Source organism: Struthio camelus, chromosome Z (genome assembly GCF_040807025.1).
Source record: "Struthio camelus isolate bStrCam1 chromosome Z, bStrCam1.hap1, whole genome shotgun sequence".
Classification (NCBI taxonomy): Eukaryota; Metazoa; Chordata; class Aves; order Struthioniformes; family Struthionidae; genus Struthio; species Struthio camelus.
This window is the reverse complement of record NC_090982.1, coordinates 60842399-60869031: the sequence shown is the minus strand read 5'-3', so window position 1 is coordinate 60869031 and position 26633 is coordinate 60842399. Positions and strand designations below refer to the sequence as shown.

The 26633-nt window shown below is 38.7% G+C and overlaps 1 protein-coding gene and 1 long non-coding RNA gene across 4 annotated transcripts in view; one reads left to right on the top strand and one right to left on the bottom strand.

Annotated features, from left to right (window-relative positions):
* The window catches only part of LOC104152922 (uncharacterized), a 42117-nt gene that overhangs the window by 7660 nt on the left and 7824 nt on the right, over nucleotides 1-26633 (top strand). The window contains exon 2 of the long non-coding RNA XR_696088.2: nucleotides 25996-26139. This is a non-coding gene — a long non-coding RNA (uncharacterized lncRNA). The remainder of the gene's footprint in view (nucleotides 1-25995; nucleotides 26140-26633) is intronic.
* The window catches only part of LOC138064451 (F-BAR domain only protein 2-like), an 89134-nt gene continuing 71407 nt past the window's right edge, over nucleotides 8907-26633 (bottom strand). For all 3 annotated transcript variants that reach the window (XM_068927080.1, XM_068927081.1, XM_068927082.1), the window contains 9 exons: nucleotides 26199-26302; nucleotides 24901-25030; nucleotides 19997-20108; nucleotides 19218-19373; nucleotides 16794-16926; nucleotides 15256-15455; nucleotides 14140-14204; nucleotides 11471-11635; nucleotides 8907-11233 (listed from right to left, as the gene is read on the bottom strand). In XM_068927080.1, coding sequence (XP_068783181.1) covers nucleotides 11211-11233; nucleotides 11471-11635; nucleotides 14140-14204; nucleotides 15256-15455; nucleotides 16794-16926; nucleotides 19218-19373; nucleotides 19997-20108; nucleotides 24901-25030; nucleotides 26199-26302 — 1088 coding nt within the window. In that variant the 3' untranslated portion in view covers nucleotides 8907-11210. The remainder of the gene's footprint in view (nucleotides 11234-11470; nucleotides 11636-14139; nucleotides 14205-15255; nucleotides 15456-16793; nucleotides 16927-19217; nucleotides 19374-19996; nucleotides 20109-24900; nucleotides 25031-26198; nucleotides 26303-26633) is intronic.

The following is a 26633-nucleotide window of genomic DNA, read 5'->3' as shown; positions in this document are numbered from 1 at the left end:
AGAGCAGTGGATGTTGTCTGTCTGGACTTCAGCAAGGCTTTTGACCCTGTCTCCCATCACATCCTCATAGGCAACATCAGGAATGGCGGATTGGGTGAGTGTTTGGTGAGGTGGATTGAGAACTGGCTGGATGGCAGAGCTCAGAGGGTTGTGGTGAATGGCGCAGAGTCAAGTTGGAGGCCTGTGGCTAGTGGTGTCCCCCAGGGGTCAGTCCTGGGTCCAGTCTTGTTCAACGTATTCATCAATGACCTGGAGGAAGGGACAGAGTGCACCCTCAGCAAGTTTGCTGATGGTACTAAACTGGGGGGAGTGGCTGACACGTCAGAGGGCTGTGCTGCCATTCAGAGGGACCTGGACAGGCTGGAGAGATGGTCAGAGAGGAACCTCCTGAAGTTCAACAAAGGCAAGTGCAGGGTCCTGCACCTGGGGAGGAATAACCCCATGCACAGTACAGGCTGGGGGCTGACCTGCTGGAAGGCAGCTCTGCAGGGAAGGACCTGGGAGTCCTGGTGGACAACAAGTTGACCATGAGCCATGCCCTTGTGGCCAAGAAGGCCAATGGTCTCCTGGGGTGCATTAGGCAGAGTGTTGCCAGTGGATCAAGGGAGGTGATCTTCCCCCTCTCCTCAGCCCTCGTGAGGCCTCACCTGGAGTGCTCTGTCCAATTCTGGGCTCCCCAGGACAAGAGAGACATGGAGCTCCTGGAGCGAGTCTAGCAAAGGGCTGCTAAGATGATTAGGGGTCTGGAGCATCTCTCCTATGAGGAAAGGCTAAGGGAGCTGGGCCTGTTCAGCTTGGAGAAGAGAAGACTGAGGGGGGATCTCATCAATGTATACGAATATCTGAAGGGGGCATGTCAAGAGGATGGGGCCAGACTGTTTTCAGTGGTGCCCAGTGACAGGACGAGAGGCAACGGGCACAAACTGAAACACAGGCAGTTCGATCTGAACATGAGGAAAAACTTCTTTCCTGGGAGGGTGACAGAGCACTGGAAGAGGTTGCCCAGAGAGGCTGTGGAGTCTCCTTCTCTGGAAACATTCAAAACTCGCCTGGACGCGATCCTGTGCAGTGCACTCTAGGTGACCCTGCTTGAGCGGAGGGATGGACGAGATGATCTCCAGCGGTCCCTTCCAACCTCAACCATTCTGTGATTCGGTGATTATCACAGAAAAAAGGCAGATTACTGATTTTTGTGAGTATCGTATGTGCATGCTTGTGCATGTATGTATTCAGGCACTGAAGCTGAAAGGTTTTCTAACTCTAAAGGTACCTGTGGGATGCTGTTGCCACACAGGTAAGCCACTTGTCTTCCCATGTCACATGTGAGTTAAACTGCTATGCTGTACCACAGGCTGCTCTCTCAAACTCAGGCTTCCCTTGTTTATTCAGGAAGCTTCTAGTCAGAGGTAATTTCTGAGAGAGAAGGGAAGAGGGCTGGGGTATTTGTCATGAAGAAAATCTCTGCACCCTCTGCATACAGGTTGCCCAGAGAGGTTGTGGAGTCTCCTTCCCTGGAGATATTCCAAACCTGTCTGGATGCGATCCTGGGAAATATGCTGTAGACGACCCTGCTTGAGCAGGGAGGTTGGACTAGATGATCTCCAGAGGTCCCTTCCAACCTCAACCATTCTGTGTGATTCTGTGTGATATTGGTGATGTTTTTCTTCTGAGATACATCCTATAGGCCTCTTCACACTGAGGGTGACTCCAAGCAGGGCCTTGGATTATCTGGATAAAGATTGCAGAAACATAAGAAAAACGTAACTAGAAGACTGCTCTGCCAAGGGTTGTATCTTGTCTGCACAGTACTTATGTTTACTGTAGTGTATAGTATTTAGGTCTACTTTGTGGGCATAGCTCTAAGGGATAAGAATGTTTGACTTGGGCCCGCATTATGGGTGTTTGAATCATATCAGATGGCTTCTTTTTCTCTAAGGGACAGGCAGTGTCTGACACAGCCACTAAGACAGCAGGGAAAGTTGAGTGGAGATCACAGGAAGATCCTTGGATAAAGCAAAATAGATAAATAGAAATATATTCTGTCCAAATAAAAAAGTCTAAGCAGGTTAATGTATAGGGTAGACAGTGTTGATTCTGCTGTGGATGAACAAGACTTTGGAAAGGATGTAGGAGAGGCAGTTTGGACTAAGTGAAACTTAGAAATTACCTTTTGGAAGAAACTTGTGGTCAATTTGAAGTAAACCTTGCTTCCAAAACTCTTTTGTATGGGCAAGTCAGTCGCAGTCGCCTAAGTTTTCCCCAGTCATTCTAGCTGAAGCAATAAGATGCCAGAAATTCAATTTCATAGAGGTGGAAAGGGGTAAATGAAAACAAAAGGCTTAAATTGCCATTCCATTTAAGTCAAGAGAGTAAAGTTAAGGTTTCTTCAGGGACTTGGCTCTGTCATTAGAGGAAAAAAATCAAAGGAAGATCCTGAGGAATGGAGCTTCAGTCAGGTGGGTGTGAAGAAAGTGGGGGGAAGGAATAAGGTGAAAATTGTAGTTAAGGGTATGTTCAGTGAACTGATGGAAAGTCTGGAATGCCAATGTATTCTTTAGGAGCTCGTGTGAGAGAGCACTTTTTTGGGCTAGCTGTCCATAAGGAAACTATACATGGCACATCCAAACTTCTGGTAGAGTTTTTCCTATTGTAAGTGAACCCTCCATACTAGGGAAGAGGAAGTGTGTTTCAGCCTTGGGAGCCATGAACAGTCTGTGCCATGAGATAATTGCAGTGTTATGCTGAGAGCTTATGCTCAGCAGATGACTGACCACAATTTTAAGTCCTTCCCAGTTGTAAAGTGTTAGGATGGATTTTTTTCATCTTAAAAAAATAAATCTTATTTTGTGTTTGATTATCTGTCCTTCTGGAAGGAAAAAGAGAGCGAGAAGGCAGTGTGCCCTTAAGTAGGTATTTACTATTTCCTAAGTAGTGAGCATATATATATTTTTTATTTAAATTGAAGTAATTGGACATTTTAAAAAAGGAGGGGGAGGAGATCATGGTAAGGGTAGGTAAACAATGGGCCGAGTTGCCCAGGGAGGTTGTGGAATCTCCATCCTTGGGTGTATTTGTCTCGACTAGACAAGGGCCTGAGCAGTGTGACTTCACTTTGAGACAGACCCTGCTTTGAGTGAAATGAAGTAGAAAGTCTTCTGCTAGTAATGATATAGTTATCCCAAGGCAAGAGGTCATTTTGTTTTTACATTTAATCCTGAAGTCTCTTCCAGACCACTTTGGGTGATGAGCAAATGGTCCAAACTGTTTGTACAGGACATCTAGTTTATTTATTTCTTCTCCAGTTTTTTGTCACCTGCAGACCTTTAGGTTTTTAACTTCCAGGTAATTGCTAAAATAATATTAAACAGTATGAAGCCTGCAGGACTCAATCAGAAATGCACCCCATGCAGTGAGGTTGACTCCCTGTTTAGTTACCTCTTAAGACTCAAGTTTTTAATCTGTCATATTCTTCTATTCTTCTAGTTAAAAACCAAAGTGTTGTGTACTACTAAATTAAGTATCTTACAGAGGTCTTCTTTCCTTTGACCCTATTACTCTTATAATTCAGATTTTTAACCTCATCATAAGTTTGAATTAGTATAAGGCCTATATTCAGTACATCCATGACTGATGTTAATTATCTTAACTGTAAATACTTTTCTTGCCAAGTTCTATATCCTAATTATTTGGATTGTCACCATTATTTTTTTTGTTTGTAATAGTGTAGTCTTAGCTTTCTTTCAATCTTCTACTACCTCCCAGCATTTTAAGACTCACTGAAATAAAAATTAATGGTCTGTACTATGGCTTATCCAACTTTAACTCTTGGATGTTGTTTATCTGATCTGCTGGTTTAAAAATATTTAGCTTTAGTAGATGATGTTTTAATATCTCTCTTAGATAGTGTCGGAATGCAAAGCATTTTTACCATGTGACTACATAATCTAAATGTTCTTTAACAAATGCGAGAAAATATTTATTGAACGCTTTTCCTTTCTTCCTTTTTGTTGTATGATTATTGATTCTGGCATTTCCAACTTGTAGGGGTTCGATAACAGAGTGGAAGTTAGTTTTCTGTTTTGTTTTGCTCCTAACAAACTCCTTTTTATCATGTGCAGTTGTAGCTACCATGGACCTCCTTACCCCCATGTTTATTTGCTTCTCTCATCAATCTTTTACAGTTTATGAGTTAGTTATATAATGAAAGATTTTCTTGAAAAAGACTATAATATGAGCTGGCTGTGGGTGGTTTTTTTTTTTTTTTTAAATGAAGAGCTGAGCCAGGCTTATGATGTGTTGCTGCCAAAAGGGGGACATCTCATTCCCTAGCCCTTCTCTGCTCTTAGGGAGTTTCGGTGTCTGGTGTTTGCCAGACCTTGCTGCAAGCTGGTGCAGTTGGCTAACCCAGCAAAAATCTTTTTTTTTCCTAGGTTGGATTTATGTCAGGTTGGTGAGTTAAGTTGACTCATAGAAAGATATAGTGCATGGTGGTGCTGGTACGAGGTTAAGGCAGGGTGATGGGGTAAAGAGGAAGAGCATGGCTTTCACCTTTTGGCAATATTGGGCTGTTCAACTGGTCCTTCATGAAGCTATAGCCAAATCCAGATTGATTGTTTTTAATTAGTGTTAGTCCTCTCAATCATGAGATTGTTGCTTTAAAAGCATCCAGAAAATCTAAAGAGTTGACCTTTTGAAGAATCAGCTGCCCATATTATTTGCTTGAACCTGGTTATGAACAACAGATGCAATCAAGTAATGGTGACTTGGTTATCGCTGATGCTTAGTTCTGCAGTACAGCCAACAGCTGCTATTCAGAAATCATGCTCTGATAAACCTGAACTCAAGAAACTGACAGATGGAAGGGAGCCTCCAAGATTAGGTATGGCTGAGAACAGAGGACTCAAGTGTTAATGGTATCTAAGTAGAGATTTAAGCAAACTGTAAGCAGCTGGATTATGGTCCTTACCAGCAGCCCTGTGCGTTTCTGATACAAACACAAAACCTGATTGTCCGAGTTCTGGAAAGATGGTAGCTTATTCAGTTTAAACACCAGTTTATTCAGCTCAGAAATATTACCACATCTGTGTTTAACATATTCCTTGCCTTGCCCTTATTGCTACAGTTACCACAGTTGGGTTCCAGAGGTGCCAGTGGAGTGCACACAAGATATTGAGAGTATTCTCTGCAGAATCAGTGAAGTTTGGGAAGAACAGTGAAAGATGTACCGGATGCGCTCTAACATTCATCTGAATCATTATTTGACAACTTATGGTTAGATCTGGTTGTATATCTGTTGTAAACATATGATTCATGCTTAGTCTTTAAATATATCTATCTATCTAATGGCAGCAGTAACAACAAAAATCCTGCCTTGTGGGGAGAGAAATGAAGAATGCATTGCTGAAGATTCACAGTGGAAATCCAGAGGCAACTACAGAATCCTTTAGCAAGTCTTAGAGAATAGAAGACCTTTATCTAAGGGAAAATGTTTAGAAGAGCCTTACCAAGAATTTTAATGCAATTGGATAATCTGTCTTTGAACTGGACAGACTGGTGATGGGCAGATACTGCTATACACTATGAACACTAACCAAGTTTCCTAAAATATTGTTCTCTCCGTTCCAGAAAAAAGAAATAGAAGCCAGCACTGGGGTTTGAATATTGCAACAGAAAACTACAAATTGTTTCCAGTTAGGTTTTACAAGACTGAAGTAGAAATCTGTCTTGTGGTCAAACAAGCTAAACATGTATATTGCATTGGCTCAGCCTCTGTTAAGAGGACATAATTGGCCAGCTATTGGTACTGCTAGACATAGGGACAGGGCCTTAAGATTAGATCCAGACCCTGAAATAATGGCTGGTAGACTACAGCGCATAATAGTGAAGTAGTGAACACGTCTTCTGGAAACTACTGCTATTTTTTGGTACAACTGTGTATTTACCTTTACTGATGACTTGAATAGGAGGTATATCTGAGTTTGTGTTTGCTTGGGTTGGGAATGACTCCTTGAGGGTAAAACTCTGTATGGTTTTTGTTCAAAATTGCAGCCAAGGTTAGAGTCATCACGTTAAGAAAGATGTGACATTTTTGGAAAGCTTATTTGTAACTTGTGACAACTAAGAGACTGAATGGTTGCTGACTGAACAGCATGTAAACAAACTGCTTCCTGAGACTTCTTGACAAAAAACATGTCATAGGATAGTTGGGGTTGGAAAGCACCTCTGGGGATCATCTGATCCTACAGTGTCATTGAAAGCCTATTTTAAGTTGGATGCTCCTTTGGGAGGAAAGGCTGGAGGTGCTATTTGCCAAATGCATGATCTGAATTCTAGTACATCTCTGTGTGGCATCTGCTGGGGATCAGCTGGAGGAGCTGCAACCTTGAGCAATCCAGAAATGTTAAATGTTAACTGATCAGGGAAATGGGGATACAGGTTCCCTGCTTTTCCCTTGAGGAAACTCATTGTTGCTTGGTAGCAAAGAAGGATGCTTAGGTGAACTGTGCACCCCCACACTCAATCAGCACAGCTCATGCAGTAATGCTAAGGCCCAGCTCACAACTGCATGGACAGAGCAGCAATTCCTGCAAGTGAAGATACACTGCTTCTCCCACAGTTTAATAAAGAAAGATGTTGATTTTTAGCTATTGGGAACAAAAGAATAGCTTTAGTGTCTCATCACCTTGTTTGTGTGGTTTTCTTTTTTTTTTTTTTTTTTTTTAACTTCTAAGTCATTTATGAGGGAGTTGAGTGTTAAATACTTACAGAAGCGCACCTTTCCTGAGTCATGTTTTCTAGAAGGTAGATTCAAAGGGAGATTGGGGGATGCTAAGAGAAAAAAGTTGGATGGTGAGGTTGCCATGACTTATGGCATGACTTATGTGGGAGGGATCTTGCTCTTATTAACCTGGTTTTCAAATAAATGTTTTAGGAATGAAAATAAGTTTGAGTCACAGAACACAATAAACACAACTAGGACAATGACAAATAAAAATAATGTTTTAGGTTATTATAATTAAAATAGCCATCCCAGATTTAAAAATGGAAAGAAACAAATATGCATGGATTCAAAATGAAGTGACAGTAGAGAGAGCGAAGGCAGACTTTATGTATTAAGTAAGTGTTTAATAAGGAATCCAGAAGAGACACCTTGTGTTTCTAAGATTATTCTTTAAAGACTGTGGTTTCTATTGGTATTGACTAAGGGAGAACTTCATCAGTACGTCAGTAAACATGGAGGTCAGATTGTGTTTGAGAAGAAATCAGTGAAATAACATGTAAAGAGTTGAGGATAAGCTTCGAGTTTTCAATTAAGACACCCCACCCCCACCCCACCCCCCCCCAGTAATCAGTGCAGTCAAGAGCATCACACAGTTTAATTGCTTATTTGCTGCTTTAGTATCTTGACTTGTTTTTGGCTTAGTCTAGCCTTGGAGGATTCCCGAGTTACCTTTTTCTTGCATGCTCTAAAGTAAAATTGCCCTTTCATGATTGATAGCTGAAATGGAAACCAATTAGCTAAGCAATTCCAAGAAAACAAAAAGTACACACAGATATTGAGATGCCTATCTTAAGCCTCTCAGACATGCAAGACTTGAAATGCAATGCTTTCTGGGATGCTGCACGACCTTTCTTTCTAGTCAGATGACAAAACGCACCACATTTGTTACTCTCACGCTGTTCAAGTTGATAATCAAATATTTTAGCTCCTTCAAATACCCTACATAAGTAAGTATTATTTGGCAGTGGTAGAGGTAGTTGATTATCCCTGAAAAGCTAACTGATAATCTGCTCAGATAATGACAGACCTGCTGGAGCAGTATGAATCCAGTTTATAGTAGCTGCAAGTAAGTGGTGCATGGGCACTGGCTTTCAGTAACAAAGGTCAAGTGTTCCTTGGGTGCCTGAGCTGTGATCTCTGGGTTAGTATGACCAAAATATGCACAGCAGGCTCTAAGTTAAGGCCTGAGCAGAGCCCTACCCTCTTACATCCCCAACCAATAACCAAGGATGCTGGGTGAGGGGAGGGAAAATGGACTACGGCCGGTGATGAGGTGAGCTCCTCTTGCGGGGTCTTCTGCCATTGCTGAGATAGTGTCCTGAGCTAGGGGCAGTCTTTGGTCAGACGCAGTTGGGCACTTCTCATGTTCTTCATTCCTGCCATACAGTTGAAGACAATACTCAAAGCCTTGGACTATTACTTTCTAGCATGACAAGAATGGTACTTAGTGAAATGATACTCAGCCAGCTGAGAAAATCAGTTTAATAAGTTATGACTTACTTATTAAACTGTAGAGTCTGTGGGGTTAGTGGGAAGTGAACTGGTTCAATTACGTATTTGTCTAATTTCAACTTTTGTTTCTGTGCCTGCAGCTTGGAAGGCATACTCTAGGCTGACACTTTTAGCATGGACTGTCAAAGTAGTACTTCAATAATTCACTCTTTTTGGACTGATGGAACATAAGGAATAAGAAAGAATTTAATCTTGCTAATAATTTTTTCCTGTTTGTAAAACAGATATGCACTTATAAAGTTAGTTAGGGAATATATAGCATTTCATAGCACTATGAAATTTAGAGAAAGCAGATAGAAGCTAACTTATGTCTACAAAGTCAAGATTTTTCTGATAAACCAATCTGCAGGTTTGTCTAATTTAACTTACTAGTTAGGCATACTAGTTTAGTCAAGATGCAAGTCTTTCTTTGCAGAAATTGTCTTCCCACTGATCTTCTGTGGTACTTTTAAAATATATAAAACAATTCATCTTATCTCTACCACCACTTTTCATTTGCAAATCAATGAGCGCTTAAAAAAATATTCAATACAGGAATAGTTTTGTGCTATTATCTTATTGCTTGGAAGTTCTGTGGCACTGATTTCAAAAGTATAAGCAGTATAAATCAGAATTTAAATTATATATTACATGTTTATTATGGGTGCAAAATTCTTTAAAATTTACATTTTATGAAAAATCAGAAGTATTTACAATTTTTGTAAGATAAACTTGAATGTTCTCATTTACAGTCTGACGTAGTAACAATCCATAAAAATTCAGATCCTTTAGAGTTGTGTTTACAAATTAATGTTCTTAAGAGGAGGCAGCTACAAAGGATTTTGCTGTATACACAAGCAAGAACCAGCTTGCTACATACGTTTTTTTCATCGGATAGCTACATGTACTTTTTACATTTTTTTGAGTTTCTTTACAAAAAGTCTATATAAACTTGTATGGCTTCAAAATTGTAACCTGCACCCAATGCAAATGTATGTTTAATCACCTGAATGAAGGCTAGTTTAAAAGTGCTGAAACATAACTACTTCATTTAACTTAGAAATGAAAGTAATACTTGATTAGAAACAATAATATAGTTTTGAGTTTTCAGTAATAAAATGTTGTCATGTTAAACACAGTTTGATTGCAAAGCAGATTACAATTAAGATTCCACTAAAGACTGTACCATTTTATATGAGTTAGAAACGTTATTTTCACCATTCAAAAAGATTAGCAAATTAAGAGCCGTACGTACTCTTCCAATCAGATCTACAGTACAGCACGTGCTTAGTGCTAACAATGGAAATCTCATCTGCAAAAGTGTATAGTATACATTAGAATGTACATAGCCTCTACAAAGCTTATTTTTTTGTAAAGCTTCAACAGCCCGATTCGTTACTGGGTTTGTATGAATTAGTTCAAGCAAGTTTTGTTGTTTTAATAGAGAATTTGAAATAAAAACTGGTGCTCTGAATGGTAATATAAAATTCCCATTTGCAGGTTATTAAATTGTTTTGCCCCAGTACTTTTGATTTCTGCATTGAGAAAACACTTAATAATAGTACAAACACATAGCAGATTTTCTAAATTAGTGATTTGCTTTAAAAAATGTTGCCAATGTGTCACTTCCCTGTGCTTAGGCTATGGAAAGCAGATAGATGACAATACAAATATTAAAATTGATGGTTAGAGATAAAATTAAGTTAATCCAAATGGCAGTACTTGTCATCCTGCTGCCATAAAATACTTTTCTAAAATGCTGTTCCTCCCAAAGCACTACATTCACATTCATATCACACAACCCCCAAAGCACTTAAACTCCAAAGACTGACTTACAGTCAAAGTGAAGGGAAATGCTATTTGCCTTTAAAAGTTTGGTTTTTACTATTCTTCAGTGATTTTTCAGGATTCTCATCTTTGGTGACATTAAAGTTACTATACTGAAGTTTCAAAGTCTTGTATGATGCGTCTCCCTTTACTATGGCTGCATTTATTGCAATTACCCCAAGAGGAAGTAACTCAGTTTTTTAAACCTCTTTTGAAACAATCTCCAGTTATCGTAAAGTTCCCTTCTAAATCCCAGTCAAAGGACTTTCTGTAAAAGTTGTATGTGGTATACAAGCACCATACTTGCTTTATGGAAAAGCTAAACTTTGAAAGAGGAAGTGAGGCACATGAATAACAAATTGGATAGGCATAGTTTTTTTTTTTTTTAAAGGCACAAATGTTATGCAATTCATATAAAAATAAATTAAGTCTACAGCATTAATTCAAACAATCACAACGCCCATAAAGTTTACTAACTGCAGAAGTAAATCTGTCTTTTGCAATTTTGTAACACATTGCACTTAGGAAAAAAAAACCCTACCTAAAACAACTTACATGTTATTAATATATGATACACGGGCATCAAATTACTTTTTTTTTTTTTTTATACATCTCTAACTCAACCAGTTTTATGGCACATTGAGTAGATGGAAGAATTATGTGAGACTGCCTCTGTTTTTTTTTAAACATTGGCAATTAAAGAATCTGAAAGATGACTGAGTATTACTTATGGAAAGCTCAAATATTTCTTGCTTGCTCTTCTACATTTTTAAGTTTAATGTTTACAGTATAACATACAATTTCATACTTTCCTTAGAACTAATGATTATTATTTTGATTTCATCTATATAAATTTACTAAAATTTTAACAAATTTTCCCAAATATTGCAGTTGATCATTTACAGACAGTGTTGAAGTTCACTTCAGTGCTATTATAAAGTAATAAAAAGTTTGCAAAATGACTTTAAAAAGTGCATTTTCTGTTCTGTAGTCAGCCTCAAAGTAAGTAAAAAATTTAAAAAATTAATGCATGTTAAAATAGTGTTTGAAAAGTAGAGAGGGCAGAGTGAGCTACTTGCACTCCTTTGATCCAATGACTTTCACAGGTTCATCAGCAGTCTGCCATATACCGTCCTGAAAAACAAAGGTAGTATTTTGGCAGTTAGTAGATAAACGAGACTTTTGTCAGTATTTTCCTGGAAACAGTTTCATTAATTATGGAAAAAGAACAAACTGTGAAACGGTTTTCAGCCATAATTGAAGGAAGAGTAGCTATTTGTGTGTCACTTATTTAGCATTTTCCTATTTTATAATCTAGTGCTATAGAATAAATCATAGTCATTTGACTCTATAAGCATGTCAGTGTCTTACCAGTGGCAAATCTCTTCTTGAGTAGGGAAAGCCGATAGCCGGTGCCTACTAGCTCTACGTCTACTCCTGAAAGGGTGCTTCCTTCACTAATGAATTGCACTGCAAGTGTTGCTGGTTTACTGGGTCCTTCTGAAAGTTCAAATTTTGCCCTGAGGGATCCAGAACCTATAAAAATAACAAAACTGAAAGGTTGGTTGTTTTGCAAAACAGTCTCTTAACATTTAAGTAGTGAGAAGTAAAACTAACATGATATCTTTAATATGTAGGCTGCTACAGGCAGGCCTGAATAAATTTCCATACGAGATGAGAGCACAAATATCTTTTTCAACACTCCGCCAAAGACAAGGACTTAACGAAAGATTTAGTGGGAAGTAGTATACACTTCTACAAGATGATACTCCTAGAAGAATCAGCCTGGTAATCTCTTATTTTATTACATGAAATACTTGATTGGTCCCTATAATTATTGTTTATGCTTGCTGCTCTATAAGTATTTAATGCCACTTATCGCTTACGTTGTACTTTTTATTAGTGGATCTGAAAGCACGTTAGAGTATTTAAATGTTGTTATGATCAGTCTGGATGACTCTACATGAACTAAACCAGCTCCATTGGAAGAAATGCATCCAAACAGTAATGCAGCCAGTAGACAGAAATTCTTATTTATTTTTCTGATAAAGACAAGCTTGATTAAATACATTTTCCCAAAACCTTCAGTTGATCTTTTATAAACTGGCAAAGTGCACTTCAGCGCCATCATAAAGTGGCAACAACTGAAAATTACTTTAAATACACTTCTAGAGTTAAAAAAAAAAAGGCAAGTCTAAATTAAAAAAAAAGTTACTGCTCCCTTTTTCTAGATCTAAACAAGTGTCTTGCACTATAAGGTGTGGAAAAAAAAATACAGGATTTAAATAATTAGTAATGGAATAGTGAAAGGCAAGTATTTTTACTTCCTTAAAACAACCTGCTATTACCAGTTGATAGGAACTATTGAATGATTAGGAAACGTGGTAACTGAAATGTTACTGGGGGGAAATGCAGGAATTAGCAGATTAAAATGTTTTATGCGGTAGCTTGTTCTTGATAAATTTGGCTTAAGAGCAATTTCATTTCTCCCAAAACATGTATCAGTTTGGGTAAATTGGAGCTTTTTTGTTTTTGCACTGTAGGTATGGAATCGTGTTGGTTCTGTGTTTTATCCTTGACTGCAATGACAGCTCACATAGTGTATTTGACCGTAAGAAAAATATTTTACCACCCTGTAGACTAGAATAAAGAGGACTTCAAGATATATATCTTTACATTAACAGTCTTTCTATAACTTGCCCTTTGTTTCCACAACTGTTAAGACTGGCATAGCATTACTTTCTCTAAACATCGGGTCTTGAGTACTAAACATTTATGCTCAAAGAAAATGTTGGCAGGAAGAGAAGGGAATACAGCAGAAGCAGTGGGATATATGCAAGTCTGCTGGCACATACCTGCCTGCACACAAGATGTGAGCTGCATCACTGGCAGCCTAGTTTATGCAGCTCTGCAGGTGTGCAGCAGTTCTTCATCTGGCTGCGTTCATGTTTTAGTATGATTTAAAAAAAATAAAAAAGCTCCAGTTTGGAAAAGGAAAAAAGAAAAGGATCTGCTTACACAGTAATAATGGAAGACAGAGGGTAAAGAACTGTGAGTTCAGTGACTGATAAAATACACCAGACTACAGTCATAACCTGCCAAATCAAATTCCCCATGATTTTGTTGGAATGACTAAGTGACTCTCTACCCCTTTTCCTTACTTGCCTGATAGTTTCTCTAGGCTCTGCCGCAGGGGGGCCCTTTGCAGCACTGGAAGAGGTTTTTTTCCATTCCAGGCTTGTGGTTCCTATATGAAACCCATCATATTTACAAGCAAACCTTTGCTTTTATAGTTTCTTTCACTAAAGTCACAACAGGACTAAAGGCCTTTCCTTTACACCGCAAGCCCTTTTCTCTACAGAGGATTTGTGGAGGAGGTGCCGCCTTTTTAGTCTGCTTTTCTACTTTAGAAAAGCATTGCATCTGCTAAGGATAGAAGGGCTATGACATCAGCTGGACCTCAGGGAAGTCAGAAAATGCTAGGAATTACCACTCTGAGCAGATGTACAGAGATCCATTTTTTTGGGAGTAGTGTATGGTCAAAACAAAGACCCTCAAAACGTTGGTCAGGCATCATCTACAGCTGAGCCTATCTCAGCACAGAGTTTCTGGAGTGTTTTGTTTTGTTTTGTTTTTTGCACTTCTTCTGCTCACCTCTCTCTCCTTTATCTATCTCAATTGTCAGAGTGTGTGGAAAAACAGGTATTAAATGTATTTTTCTCTGAATAACTGCACATTTCCAAATGGCATTGATGCAGTAATTTCCTTACCCAGTCTAAGTCCTATTTTACAGCTACTAAACAGCTTTCAAGTAGTTTCACTATTTTTCCTTTTACAATTAATTAATGATTTTTTTTTTGATGTCTCACTGTTAATGGACTCTCTTAGGAGGAATTTCATTGAGAAGATGGTGACCTGGCAAACAGGATAGCGCAGGAGAAAAATGTGAACAAGCTTGAGAGAGTGGAAGGCCAAAATGATTACATTTTTAGTGTTACCATTTTTCTGTATAAAAAAACAAAACAAAGAAGGTAACTTGCCCCCATTCTCGGACTTCTCCGAAATGCTAGATATTTTCCAATAAGCTTTCATCTGTTCTGCATTCCTGTAAGAGAAAGATAGGTTAGTTGTAAGTCCCAGTGTTTAGAGTATTATTTCCCTAGATTTACCCCAGTACCTTACAGACCATGTATGTATAAGTTACATCTCTAAATGGAAGTTTATAAAAATACTTTATCGTTTTAATTTTTTAAACAATTTAACTAGTGTGTGGAAAACTAAACAAAGCAAACAGGAGAACGTAAGGGTGTGTCTGCATTGCACCTGAGCTTGGAGCAGAGTTCAGACGTACTCACCACACCTCTTTATAGAGCTAACACCACCGTCCTAAGCCCAAGTTAGTTCTCCACAACTCAAAAACCTCTATGGTCTCACAGGGTAAGGATGCACTAATACCCCAGAAACAGGCTGAAGGCTGTGTCTTCATGAAGGTGGCATGAGGAGGAGCAATGGTGATTGCTCTCATCCATGTGAGTCTCCTGGCTGTATCTCTGAGACCTGTGTCTTACTTTCAAGTGCTGTTTTAAGTGGCCTGCAGGCTTAGAAGGTGGCGGGAGGGAGCTGTGAGTCAGTCAGCACGACTCTTGGTTCACGTGCCAATGCTACCGGGTTTATGAAGAGCTCTTCAGTTACTCAGTTTTCTTATAAAAGCTAGTACATTCTGTTTCTTAGAGGCTAGTATTTAAGTTAGAATGATCAAGAAATGTTCTTAAGAATTGCATTTCTTCTGCTTTTTCTGACACTCCATACACACACACACACACACGTTTTTAACTGTTAAGAGATTTTGATTTCAAATCACGTTATTAAAAATACCTACCCTGTCTATTGGCCCAAAGAAAACAAACCTTGAAAATTTCATAAGGGCTTGTATTGTTATACAGGTTGGAATGGGTGCATATAGACTTATTTTAGTTTATATAAATAGTCTCCATGTGATCTGTTTTGGACCAAAACAATGTCCCAAACATCTGATACTATGTATTTTCTCAGGAGAAAAAAATACTAGCTCTTTCTTCTAGTGAGATTTTTCAGACTATCTAATAAATATACTAACAAGAGTTTGAAGTAATAAAAATAAAGAAGGTTGATAATACCATTTTGCAGGTGGAAGCGATTGCATGTTTGTTACTCCTCCATCTACTGGTACCACAACTTGTACGTTAGACAGCATACTAGGCACAGTCATAGACTCTGGGTTGTATTTATAATCCACTCTGACATCAGTAGTGCTAGCATTACATTTCCAGTAAGTTGCAAGATTCAACGGAGTGGACTGGATGCCATTTGAAGATACCTGTAAAAGAGTAAACCATTTAAAGCAGTTAAAAATATCTCTACTTTTGGGCAGAATTATGGAATGATGGTAACGAGCATAATCCTAAATACTGACACAAGATCAAGAGAACAATTGGCTTCTGAGCCTTTAAGCTCAGAATTCTAAACATTGCTGTAGGCTAAAATACTTCCTGATTTGGTTTGTTTTTAATTTTGAATCAAAAAAAGATTAACCTCCCCCTGGCCCATGAGGCTTCTTCCTGTCCTGGAAGTCAAGGTAGCTTTGTCTTTGTCTTATGTTCTGCCTCACACAAGAAACATGCCTGGGGCAAAATGACTTTATCCTTAGCCGTTGTGTGCCGCAACAATTCAGCTGCCCAAACAGCAGAGGGCAATGCCTGTCGTTTGATAGGAAGCTAGCAAAACAATTCTTACCTATTAAAATAGGTAAGGTTTTAATAGGTAACTTTACCTATAGGTAACTTTAACCTACCTAATAGGTAACTTTACCTGCTGAAGGAAGGTTGGGTGCTCCTACTTCTGTAGCTAAGGTCATGTTACTGCCTCCTGCACCTCTGCAGTCCTGCTAATTTACCTGAGGAACCTCCTGCAGCTCAGGGCCCCCTTCCTCGCCAGGCCAGAACTGCTTTCATCTGCCAGGGCTTCTGCATGCCAATACCTCGTTCTCTCCTACCACTGACGTTCCCAAAATTCATCTCATTCACTCACAGTACTCATTTGTGCAATCCAAAGAAACGTCCCCTGTTCCTTCCACCTTCCTCAGGAATTCTCTGTGTACCTAATACTCTTTTATATATTCAGTATGCCAAGATTTTATGCTATATTGGGAGGATGTGGAAAGCTGTGATGGTATTAACAGCTCCATTGTCTAGGTTCTTTTGTTTTTTTGATTTAGAGAGAGTGGATTCAGCAGTTGAACCATCTCAAAGCAGGCCTAGCAGGCCCTGTCTTCCCTGGGGCGAGTCTGTCATTTTCTTCAAAATCTTACACAAGGACAAACTCAAATAAATGCCTTTAAATTAAGTGTAAAGCTTCACTTTGCTAACAGATACCTAAAGAAGCAATGTTAGAAGCTTGCACACATTAATTGGATTGAAGTGTGAGCAAGCTGAAACAAGTCATGACTCCAAGGGAGTGATGAGACGGCATAACAGGAATATACACAAAGCCCGGGCAGAGCCTGCGGGTTGGAAACAGTGACGTATCCAGAATCACCCAGCTGCAGGATGGCAGTTCATCTTCATGCTAGCAAGTAAAGAACAATTTTTATAATTCGTATATAGAAATGAAATAGATAAGAGTTCTTAAAAAGTTCCAAAGAGGAAAAAGTATTTACCTGATACTTTAAAACATCCACATTATAATAGGATGCAGATGGATTCTGCTCTGATAATTTCTTGAGGTAGACAGTTATAGCTTGCATGTTCATCCAGAAATCCTTAGTACTGGAGTCACTTTGTGACTGATCACTACATAGAAAAAAGAAAGATAGGACTCAGGTTGCAACAGTGAGTTTTATTATTTTGGATGCTTAAAATTATCTTTTCCAGTTCTTCAGAATTTCAAACAAGAATTTGTTCTAATGCTCTATAACACATAACTAGACCTGCCTAAATATTAAGGCAAATTAACTGCTTATTGTGTGTGGTAGAAATTTCCTTCCAGGTCATGGAACAGTCAGCTTCCTCCAGTGATGATCTGCATCACCAGATACAGTTAATGCTGAATTTGGATTTTACATACAATAAAACAAATTCTTAATACAAACAGGTGTCATGAGGATGTGTGGGAGAAGAGGATGAAACAAGTCTTTGAAAAGGAATATTGTCCAATTTGGAATAAGCTGTAAAATCATGATCAGTTTTGGTTATGGCATAACATTATTAATGCACTGAATTAAGATCTGTGCTGTATGTGTGTTTCCCTACCTTCAGATGTTTGTAAAGACTAAGCTTTCTGCATTTTTTTCAACTGAAAGCAATTTTCAAATTACTGTAAACAACTGGGTCTCAAATTAGTGATAGTTACATTCAATGTTAGTTACAGCTTATCGTAACATTTCTGTATGTCTTTAAGAGTGCACATGAAGATTCCTGTTTTGAGCTACTGGAGCATGAAAGGATGTTTTGCAGATGGAGAATGTTTTCAGGACTGGTTGCATCAGGCTTATTGTACGGGTAAAGCTTTTAAGAAAACTGTTTCAGAAACAAAGTTCAAATCACTTAAGAATCAAAAAGCTCCACTGAACATCCGTGGATACAGCGAAGACCTGCATCCCTAAGGAGGCCTGCAGAGCACGCGTGCAGAGGGAAGCTGACAACTAGCACCTGGAATACAATAAATCCAGTGTCAGTGGTGTGAACGCCCTAGAACAGTGACTTGCATGCTAGTAGCCTGTGCAATTTACTTAGAGTTTGGTTCTCAGTACTACCTTGTGATTCACGCTGTTTCTATTTGTAGTAAAATAGATAGGCGAACACTTACTTATCACTAAGGCGGTTTTTCCACAACTTAAATAAATGAAACGAGCAGTAAAATCCTTCTGCTGCTCTGCATTAAAGTTCAATCCAAAACAGAAATTCTGTCATCTCCACACGTATCACTCCCATTAAAACCTCTCATCTCTACGTATGCTAAGCAAATGATAGCCTTTGCAGTATTTGATGAGAAGTCAGATTACCACCATATGGGTTTAACTACTTAAATATCCATTACATGCATCCTTTCTAATTAAAGGTGAAACATTACAAACAGGCAAGAATACTAGATGTTTTCACATGTTTCCAAAATACCCCTTTTCAGTATAATTGACATGGATAAGGCTCTGCTAGCATTTCAGTTATCAACTGTTTTGTCAAAAAGTGATAAATGATTTTGCATGCTGAAACATTAAGTATGAATGATCAAAATGAAATTAAATATAGAAGATCAAATGCATATGCTTCAGTCATTTCAGTATTTTAAAAATGCAGCACCCAGAAGTTTAACTGGTTTTCAAATGATTTCTCCACTAAATGCAGTCGAACCTGCTCAGCTGAAATGGATCTCTGCTAATAATTACTACTTCATTTTATTGCTTTCATTTTTTTGAAAAGATGTCCAAATGTTGCAATTTAAACAGTTACTCTACCAAACCCACATCTTTGTTTCTTATGAATTCTTCAAAGCCTGCTGCTATACACTGGAGATATATAGTTACACCATGGATCTGATCTACTGTAAAAATGATATGGCTTAAAAAAAACCCACTAGTAAGTGACAAATGAGATTAGGCCTAGCTCTTATTACTTGTCTTCCATTTAAGGCTGCTGTTTCATCATTTAATCTTACTATCATTACTCCTATATAAAGAAATCCATATGACAAGGCAAGAGTTTTTGTTTTGACATGTAGTTTTTCTCCCTATTTGTAATTAGTTATGTTGTTGCTATAGTTCGTTTGATTAGAAAAAATGACTGTAACAAGTTGTTTATAAAACCATTTCATTTATGAAACGCATGTAAAAAACACAGCTACATTTGCCAACTATTTTTGTGCCTCCTCTTATATGCAGTACTAGTTTCAAGTCCAGGCATCACTGAGATTTTTAAAAAATTCAGCAATGGAGAAGAATTCAGCTAAAAAAGATAAGTTCATGGAATCAAGTTCATAGTTACATATAAGCAATTCGACAAGACTGTAGAGAATTCTGATTGAAGTATATTACAATTCACATTGTACAACTCATGTGGTTTACAATTATATTAAAAAAATACAAAACCTGTATACAAGTTGTGCATTTGGAAGAATCTGCTCTAGTTTGCTTGTGTTTTTTACCCTGAAGCACAGTACAGCTGGAGATGGGTTGCTGGTGAAGACTTTAATAATTCCACTTGGGAATGATACTGTCATATCACCAGTGATCTTCACAATGCATCTAGAAGAGAACGAGAACATCAGTTTTACTGCAAGGCCTTAACTGCCTATTTTTAATACGAATTTTAAAGCAAGTCACTGTACTTTCAGAGTCTGAGCTGAATTTAAAACACAAAATTAACTTTAAATGAGGGTCATGTGGCACTGTGACAATGTACTATCACTTTCAACTTGGAACTTAGATGAAATTATATGTAAAGAAAAAAGTTTAGTGGATTAAGCATACAGTAGTTTTGGTGGATATTTTTCAGGCTTTGAGAACATGGCACAGCTATGCTTAGGCAAGGCCTAATTTGCATAGCAAAGGATGTGAGAGAGCATGAATGAGGCGCTTTCAGATGCCTTAACGTACATATAGCACCTACCTGAACAATGATAAAATCCCTTCTCATTTTCATCAGCAGTTTATTTCTACAAATTGACTATATTCTTGTACAGCAGGGCTATATTGGGAGGCCAATAGAGAGCTATGAGCTACAGCTGTCACTGACACGAGGAGGGGCAAAAAACCTGTGAATCCCCCTTCTAATATATGTACATATTCCCCCCAAATATTTGAAGTATAAACAATGTATTTTCTAATTATAACTTGTTACATTCAAAACAATGCACTATTTAACTAACTTTGTGGGATCTGCTCCTTTAAAGTAGGCGTTAACAGATTCAGTAAGGGCTACTGCAACAGGCAAGGTGTCCTGGTTTCCAAGGCTGACAGGGCTGGGACCACGTGAAACACCTAGAATACATACAGTTTATAGGTTTAATTTAAAAAAAGCTTAGCAATAGATTTCAAAATGGTTCACTACATCTGTCATTTTCACAAGAGGTTACTACCGTCAAGTAGAGTCTGAAGCATTACTTGAAAAGTGTGTACAAAAGTATAAACATAGAACAGCACAATCACACCATGGAAATACTGCTCAGCAGCCTAAGAAAACAGGACTATCAGTATGACATTTTGTAAATGGACAGACACAAGAAAATACAGATGAGGGAGAGGAACACGGCATTAAAACGGCCACTGATGAAACTGAAGCCAACAGATCCAAAGGAAATTAGGCAGTAATTGTAATAAATAAAAACAAAGTCCCTACTGTATGCTTGTTGCATGGACAAACATATGATAAAATGGTCAGGGAAACGCCAAGAATTCACTTGGTGTATGGTATGCATGAACTTAAATGCAAATACATTAATATTACTCCGTGTAAGTGAACTGTTGAGCATTCTTTAACAATTGCAGCCAACAACAAAGATAAAAATCTCCAAGCAGAAATTGTTGGAAAAATATTTTACAAAGTTTTCTAATGTTGACCTAGTAAAGACTCTGGGTATCCCTCAGAGGTACCTGGGAAATATGCAGCAGTTTACAAGGAAAACAATTGCCAGGCCTGTGTCAGCCTTCCTAGGTGCCTGCGCGTACGCAACAGAGTTACAACTCAAAGCTTAAAATCAATTCTGACCTCACGTTAAGGCTTTTAAGTTTGTGTGTACAACTGACAAAACTGCTAAGTCATGGGACTTTACCTTTCAGCAGTGTTTTATATGTGCAGCTAACTTCTGAATATAAAACTATACTGGCAGTTTCCTCTTTTTATTAGCAGAGCAGCACAGTGGAGAGCATTACATTAACTTCTTGTACTGCTGCTGAACTGGCCTGTGTCATGTAGTTTATTTATCCCAAAGGAGGCAGTTTTTCTCATTCCATGAGCAAAATGAGAGAAATTATTCTTTCATACCATAAAGCAGAAACACAATGCTTCCATAAAATATTGTCAGTGTCAAACTACTCCTGTTTACTTTAAAATAGTGGCTGAGCTCTTTCAGAAGCACAGAGGAAGCTGAGACCTTGTTCTTCAGTGTCCAATATGAGATTTTATGATTAGATTCAGGGTAGGTGGAAGAAGTAGTAACAAAAGGAGAGTAAAAGGAGGGAGCTGGTCTCATTCTGCTACTATCTATCATACCTTACTCTCCCTCCTCATTTCTTGCCTAAGCTAGTAAAATGTTCTGAACACTTCAGCACCATGAAAAACATCCCTTAGTATAACATTTAGGCCTTCTTAGATCCACAGGACTGCTCTAGGCACAAGTGTTCAAAATGAGAAAATCTTAGATGGAAGAGATGATTAAAAAACTGGCTACAAAACACTGACTTTAAGTATGAACAGTAGGTTATTTTTATGTGTTCTTTCAGAGTGCACAGGGGTCACGTTTCCAAAGTTTTCCCTCTTACCCTGAAAACTAGCACTAAAAGCTGTGAGTCTCAGTTGTCTTAGAAATCCAGAAATCAGGATTTCAAAAAACAAAGATGTGATAAAATCATGAGTTAATAACAATCAGACCTATTCATTAGATTCTGTTTAGTGAAACACTGAACTGCAGAAGTACTCTGCACCGAAGTCAAAGTGTGCATGCAAACAATGTTGGTGGCACCACAGCTGCCCGAGTGTTTTACTGTCTTTTCCCCTCAGCTTACTAAAGGAGCAACAAACAACTGCAGAGCAGATAGGAGGTGATCTTACAGAGTTATAAATTATTTTTAAATCCTTTTTCTTCTTATATTCTTGTAGATAAATTTATATTGATATTTGAAAACCATGCAGAGTAACGCAAATGTATAAATTATATTCCTATCTGTAAGAGACAAATACCGATGTCTTGACTGCCTGAGGAGTGCTGTTGAGCAGGGATAAGGCTACTTGCATGTTCCTCTGAGAACGCCAAAGCAAATAACGTAGGCGTGATATTGTATAAGCATTTCTCTGAGCTGTATCCGAGGGACTACAAATGGAGACCGCTTCTTCTCTTATTTGCCCTGCCCCTACTCTTCCTTGCCCTTTGCGTTTCATAAAAATCTAAGTGTTCTTCTAAAAAGCAACAGCTTGAAACAAACATAATTATGTTTAAACTAACTCTGGAAGTCACCATTTTGTTGTCTTGCTGCTGCAAATACAAGCCTAACAATGCAGTGCAGCGATGTACTGCTTCAGGGCACTCCATTGCTGCTGCGAGTTCTCGGGGGACAGACGTCAGCAGATCACACGGAGACGGATTCGCTCCGTCTCGAGGTACAGCCCAGCTGCAGGTTCCAGACCTAGGATGTGTCGTCAGCGCCAGCAAAGCTGCCTTCGATTCCCTCCCGCCCCAGCCTCGACCACAGGTAGCATCCCGCCAGCTGTGCTGACACAAGAGTTGATGGCACAAGCACATGAAACAGTTGCACTGACACATATGAAGAGGTAGCAAAACTGCGGAATAAAAGACTATCCTTCGTCATATGAAGGGGAAATAACGCAGCAAGATTAACTGAATAAATCTGATCAAATGGTTTGAGTTCAGTTGAGGAGCAAAGATTCACATAGTTTTAATAATAGCAAAATTGTGCTGAAAAAAGCATAAAAAATATTGTCTGCATCTTCAACTCCGCTTTGTATTAGGTGTACATATAAAAAAGGTTTTATCTACTTGTCTTTGTGAGAATAAAGATGGTCACAACCACCTCAATATAGTCCCCTTTTCTTGAATGAAACAAGTGATAGAAAACTGAGGACACAAGACCAAGTTTCATATTGTTTTGAGGGGATAGATGGAAGATTATGTTGCGTAAGAGTGGTTATATCAACTTTTGATGATTACAGCAACATATAAATTGTTAAGTAGTTGAGCTTTAAAGCTACTTATATCTGTCAGACACCAGAAATAGCTGGAATAACTTGTGCCAAAAGAATACAAATTTATTAGGTGTAGTGCATTAGGATGATTAGTTAACATGTAAGTCTGCTTCTAGTACGATACCTGGTGATGTCTCACAAAGCTTTTCAATTGTAGGAAGTGTTCCAATCAAAAGATCATCCTCTATTATATTTAAATGAAACAAAACATTGCAAGAAAACAAAATATTGCAAGCAATAATAGATGTTAAACAATGTAATATATATAGAAATATTATGCAAATGAAAATAAGAGTAAAGCATAAAGAAATAGATGCTCTAAGAAATAAAATCATACATGTCAAGAAGTTCCCTTGGAACAAGATAATTATAGTCAGCTCTCCAGTATTCAGAACTAATGGAGTAAGGGAAACACTGGATTGTGCAAACCCCTCCAAGTAATACAGACAACAGTGCAGAGTATATCCTCACACCCCCAAGTCATTCAGCCATCTGCACTGCCCTTCCCAGCCTGCTAGGATCAACTCATACATTCACTGCAGACAGAACTTGCCCTGCATATTTGTGCTAGGCCACGTTAGCAACCTTTTCACACCGTGCTAGCAGCACACACTTCCCTCTTGCCTCCTTCCTCCCTTCACCATTTCCCCCTATGATTGTTCCCCTCTTAGCCTCTCCTCCCATCCCACCTCCGGACAAGCTGCTACCACAGCTGCCTGGCTCCTCTTATGGTCTTGCGCATGTGCACAGACGCACACACAGAGCTGCCTGTCACACACAGACAGACAGAGCTAGAGCTGCTGCCACTGACTTCTGGTCATCAGTGCTGAGACCTGAGGAAATGAGCCTGGATGGACTGAAGCTGACTGCATCTAAAAATCAGTTATCTGGATTCTCAGCTTTGGGAAACCGGTCGATACAGAACTGTGGCAGCTAAGGCTGGGCAGAGCTTACCTGCTTACCGGCTCAGGCCCAGCAGAGCACGGAAGCAGCTGCACGGCTGTCAATGCTCAACGGCCTCTGGGAGCCGTGCAGCCGCTTTCCTGAGGTGCTGAGCCCAGGCATGGCATTAATAACGTATTTACAGCTAAGTGACTGTTAACTTCATCTGATTTAACTTAGGACTGAAGTACTAGTGTTCAAGAATAAAACACTGCCTTTCTTTCAGTTCTGCTAAAGAAACAAGTTAAAAAGTCTCCTTGAGATTTGATACAGCCAACAGTGGTTATCAAAACCAAAAGACTTTAATTAAAGTTCTGATTCTGTAAATACAGAGCAAACATTCTGAATAAGTGGCAGCACATGAAGACTGACTTGCTTTTCATCTCTTCCATGTTTTTGCTTTTACTAACCTCTGTTTAGCTCATATACATCACTATTGAAGAAAAAGATGTATCAGTTTCATTTTTTGGAAAGAGCAATAACAGAATAACAAACAAAATAACATAAAAATAACTCATTTTTGTAAACAAGTATATTCATTCAAACTTATCAGTATCCAAAAACGTTTCTAAATCTGTACAATAACATCTTCCAGACAAATACAGAATAACAGGTTGTGCTTGATGAACGGGTATATAGCACACTAAATATGAATTCACACGGTACTTTAATTCGGAAAATGTTTCACTAAAGAACATGCTATAATTAGATCAACAGATTAATCTACTCAAATCCGCTGTCCTGTCTCTCAGGGTCATTTAGAAGCAGATATTTCCAGGGATGCTTGAAGTACCTAAATTGGACTCACAAATGGAACAACTTACTCCAAGAGAATGGTTTTCCTAACAGGTGGAAACTAGTGGTGGATTCATGCCCTTTCAAAAATAAGTTAAAATGGTTAATATAACTTACCAACTGTAGGTGTGTTTGCTGCACTCAGGGAAGCCGAAGAGGATATTGAGGAAACGCTCTCTGCACGTGCCAAGGGAGCTGCAGGTGGTGGACTTGAGTTAGAGGTCAGTGGAGGGCTGAACGGCCTAGGCTTAACACAAGACATCACAAGAGTATTAGGTAGGCAGGAAGCGATTTTAAAAGGATGAAAACAGACTGTAAGTAAAAAAAAAAAAAAGACTTAATTTTGTTCTCCAATAAATATCACAGTATTTCTGTAGCGTATTTCTTCTAGTGCTTTATCTATCCTAGTTTTCAGTGTAAACCAGGGAACGTACATTTTCCCTGGAAATCAATTCCACAGTTACATAGATAATTATTATCTTTTTCCTAGTAAAGTCTACTGTGTTTGATTCCGTAACAGCCTGTCAGTGGTTGAGCTACATCACAGTGGCAGAATCTAAGCCTACAGCCCTGCGTGTGAGAGCAGCAAATGTGGTTTGTCACAGGTAAAGGAGAGCTGCTAACAAACTGCAAGTGAGGCTGGCAGAGGACAACTGAGATAGCGGGCTGGAAGACATGAGAGCTGGGCAGAGGTGGAGAGACTTGGGTTTGTTCAGCCTGGAGATGAGAAGCCTCAGGGGGGATCTACCAGCAGTCTTCCACTACCTAAAAGGGGGCTGCAGAGAAGATGGACTCAGGCTTTTCTCAGAGGTGCAAGAGCTATAGCAAAGGAAATCTCAATGGAACATAATGAAAAGAATTCTCATCACATGAGTGGTTAAGCACTGCGGCAGGCTGCCCAAAGAGGTCGTGAGATTTCCCTCTCCATATACGATTTTCAAAATTCAGCATGTCTCCGAGCAATCAGATCCAATTTTGAAGTCAGCCCTCCTTTGAGCAGAAAGTTGGACTAGAGACCTGCATAAGTCCCTTCCACCCTAAATCTTTTGATGATTTTATGATTCACTTAACTGTTAGGGTATTAATTTAAACTTTTCAAGATTCAGCTAACTACAAGGTACTGAAATTCCTGAGGCATCTATTTTGGTTAGGTAATTATTTTTTTATTTTGTTTTTATCGTACTTATCACTGAGTATCTGCCTTTTATACAGATTGTGGGAACTGGAGAGTGAGCTGACATAAAACAAAGACAACTCAAAATCTTCTTGAACAACCTCCATGCCCATTCTGCCATGTTGAAAATCTAAGTATGCCATCCCTTGAATACGGCTGGAAAGTGACTCCACTGTAACAGCGTAAGTGAATGGCCATATGTGAAATTGAGTTACAATGGAGAATTAAAATCAATACATACTATTTCATTAATTCCACTAAGTTTCCCTGTAGCCAACTTTGGTCTTGAAGCAGGCCTTGGAGGAGGTACAATTGTGCCTACAGAAAGAGGAGTTGTGGGCCTTGCTGAAAGAAAGCAAATTTAAGGAAATCAACATTAGAAAAGTCACACTGAACATAACCATATACTTACTTGAACAGCATCACTGGAAGTTGCGCTTCTATGAAAGCTCCTATTTTGCAAGCCGCATTTTGTAAGATTCACCACTAATCAAAACTGTTTTTAAAATGGGGCCCTGTGATACCCTGAAAAGTGACTCTAAAAGTGGCACCGTAGGCTTTCTCGTTGCTCTCAAATGATTTTGTACGAACTATCCTCAGAGGTTTGTATGTAAAAAGACGGTTTTACCTCGCTCCCTTTTCTGTATAACCTGTATGGATTCAGAATGTAGGATAG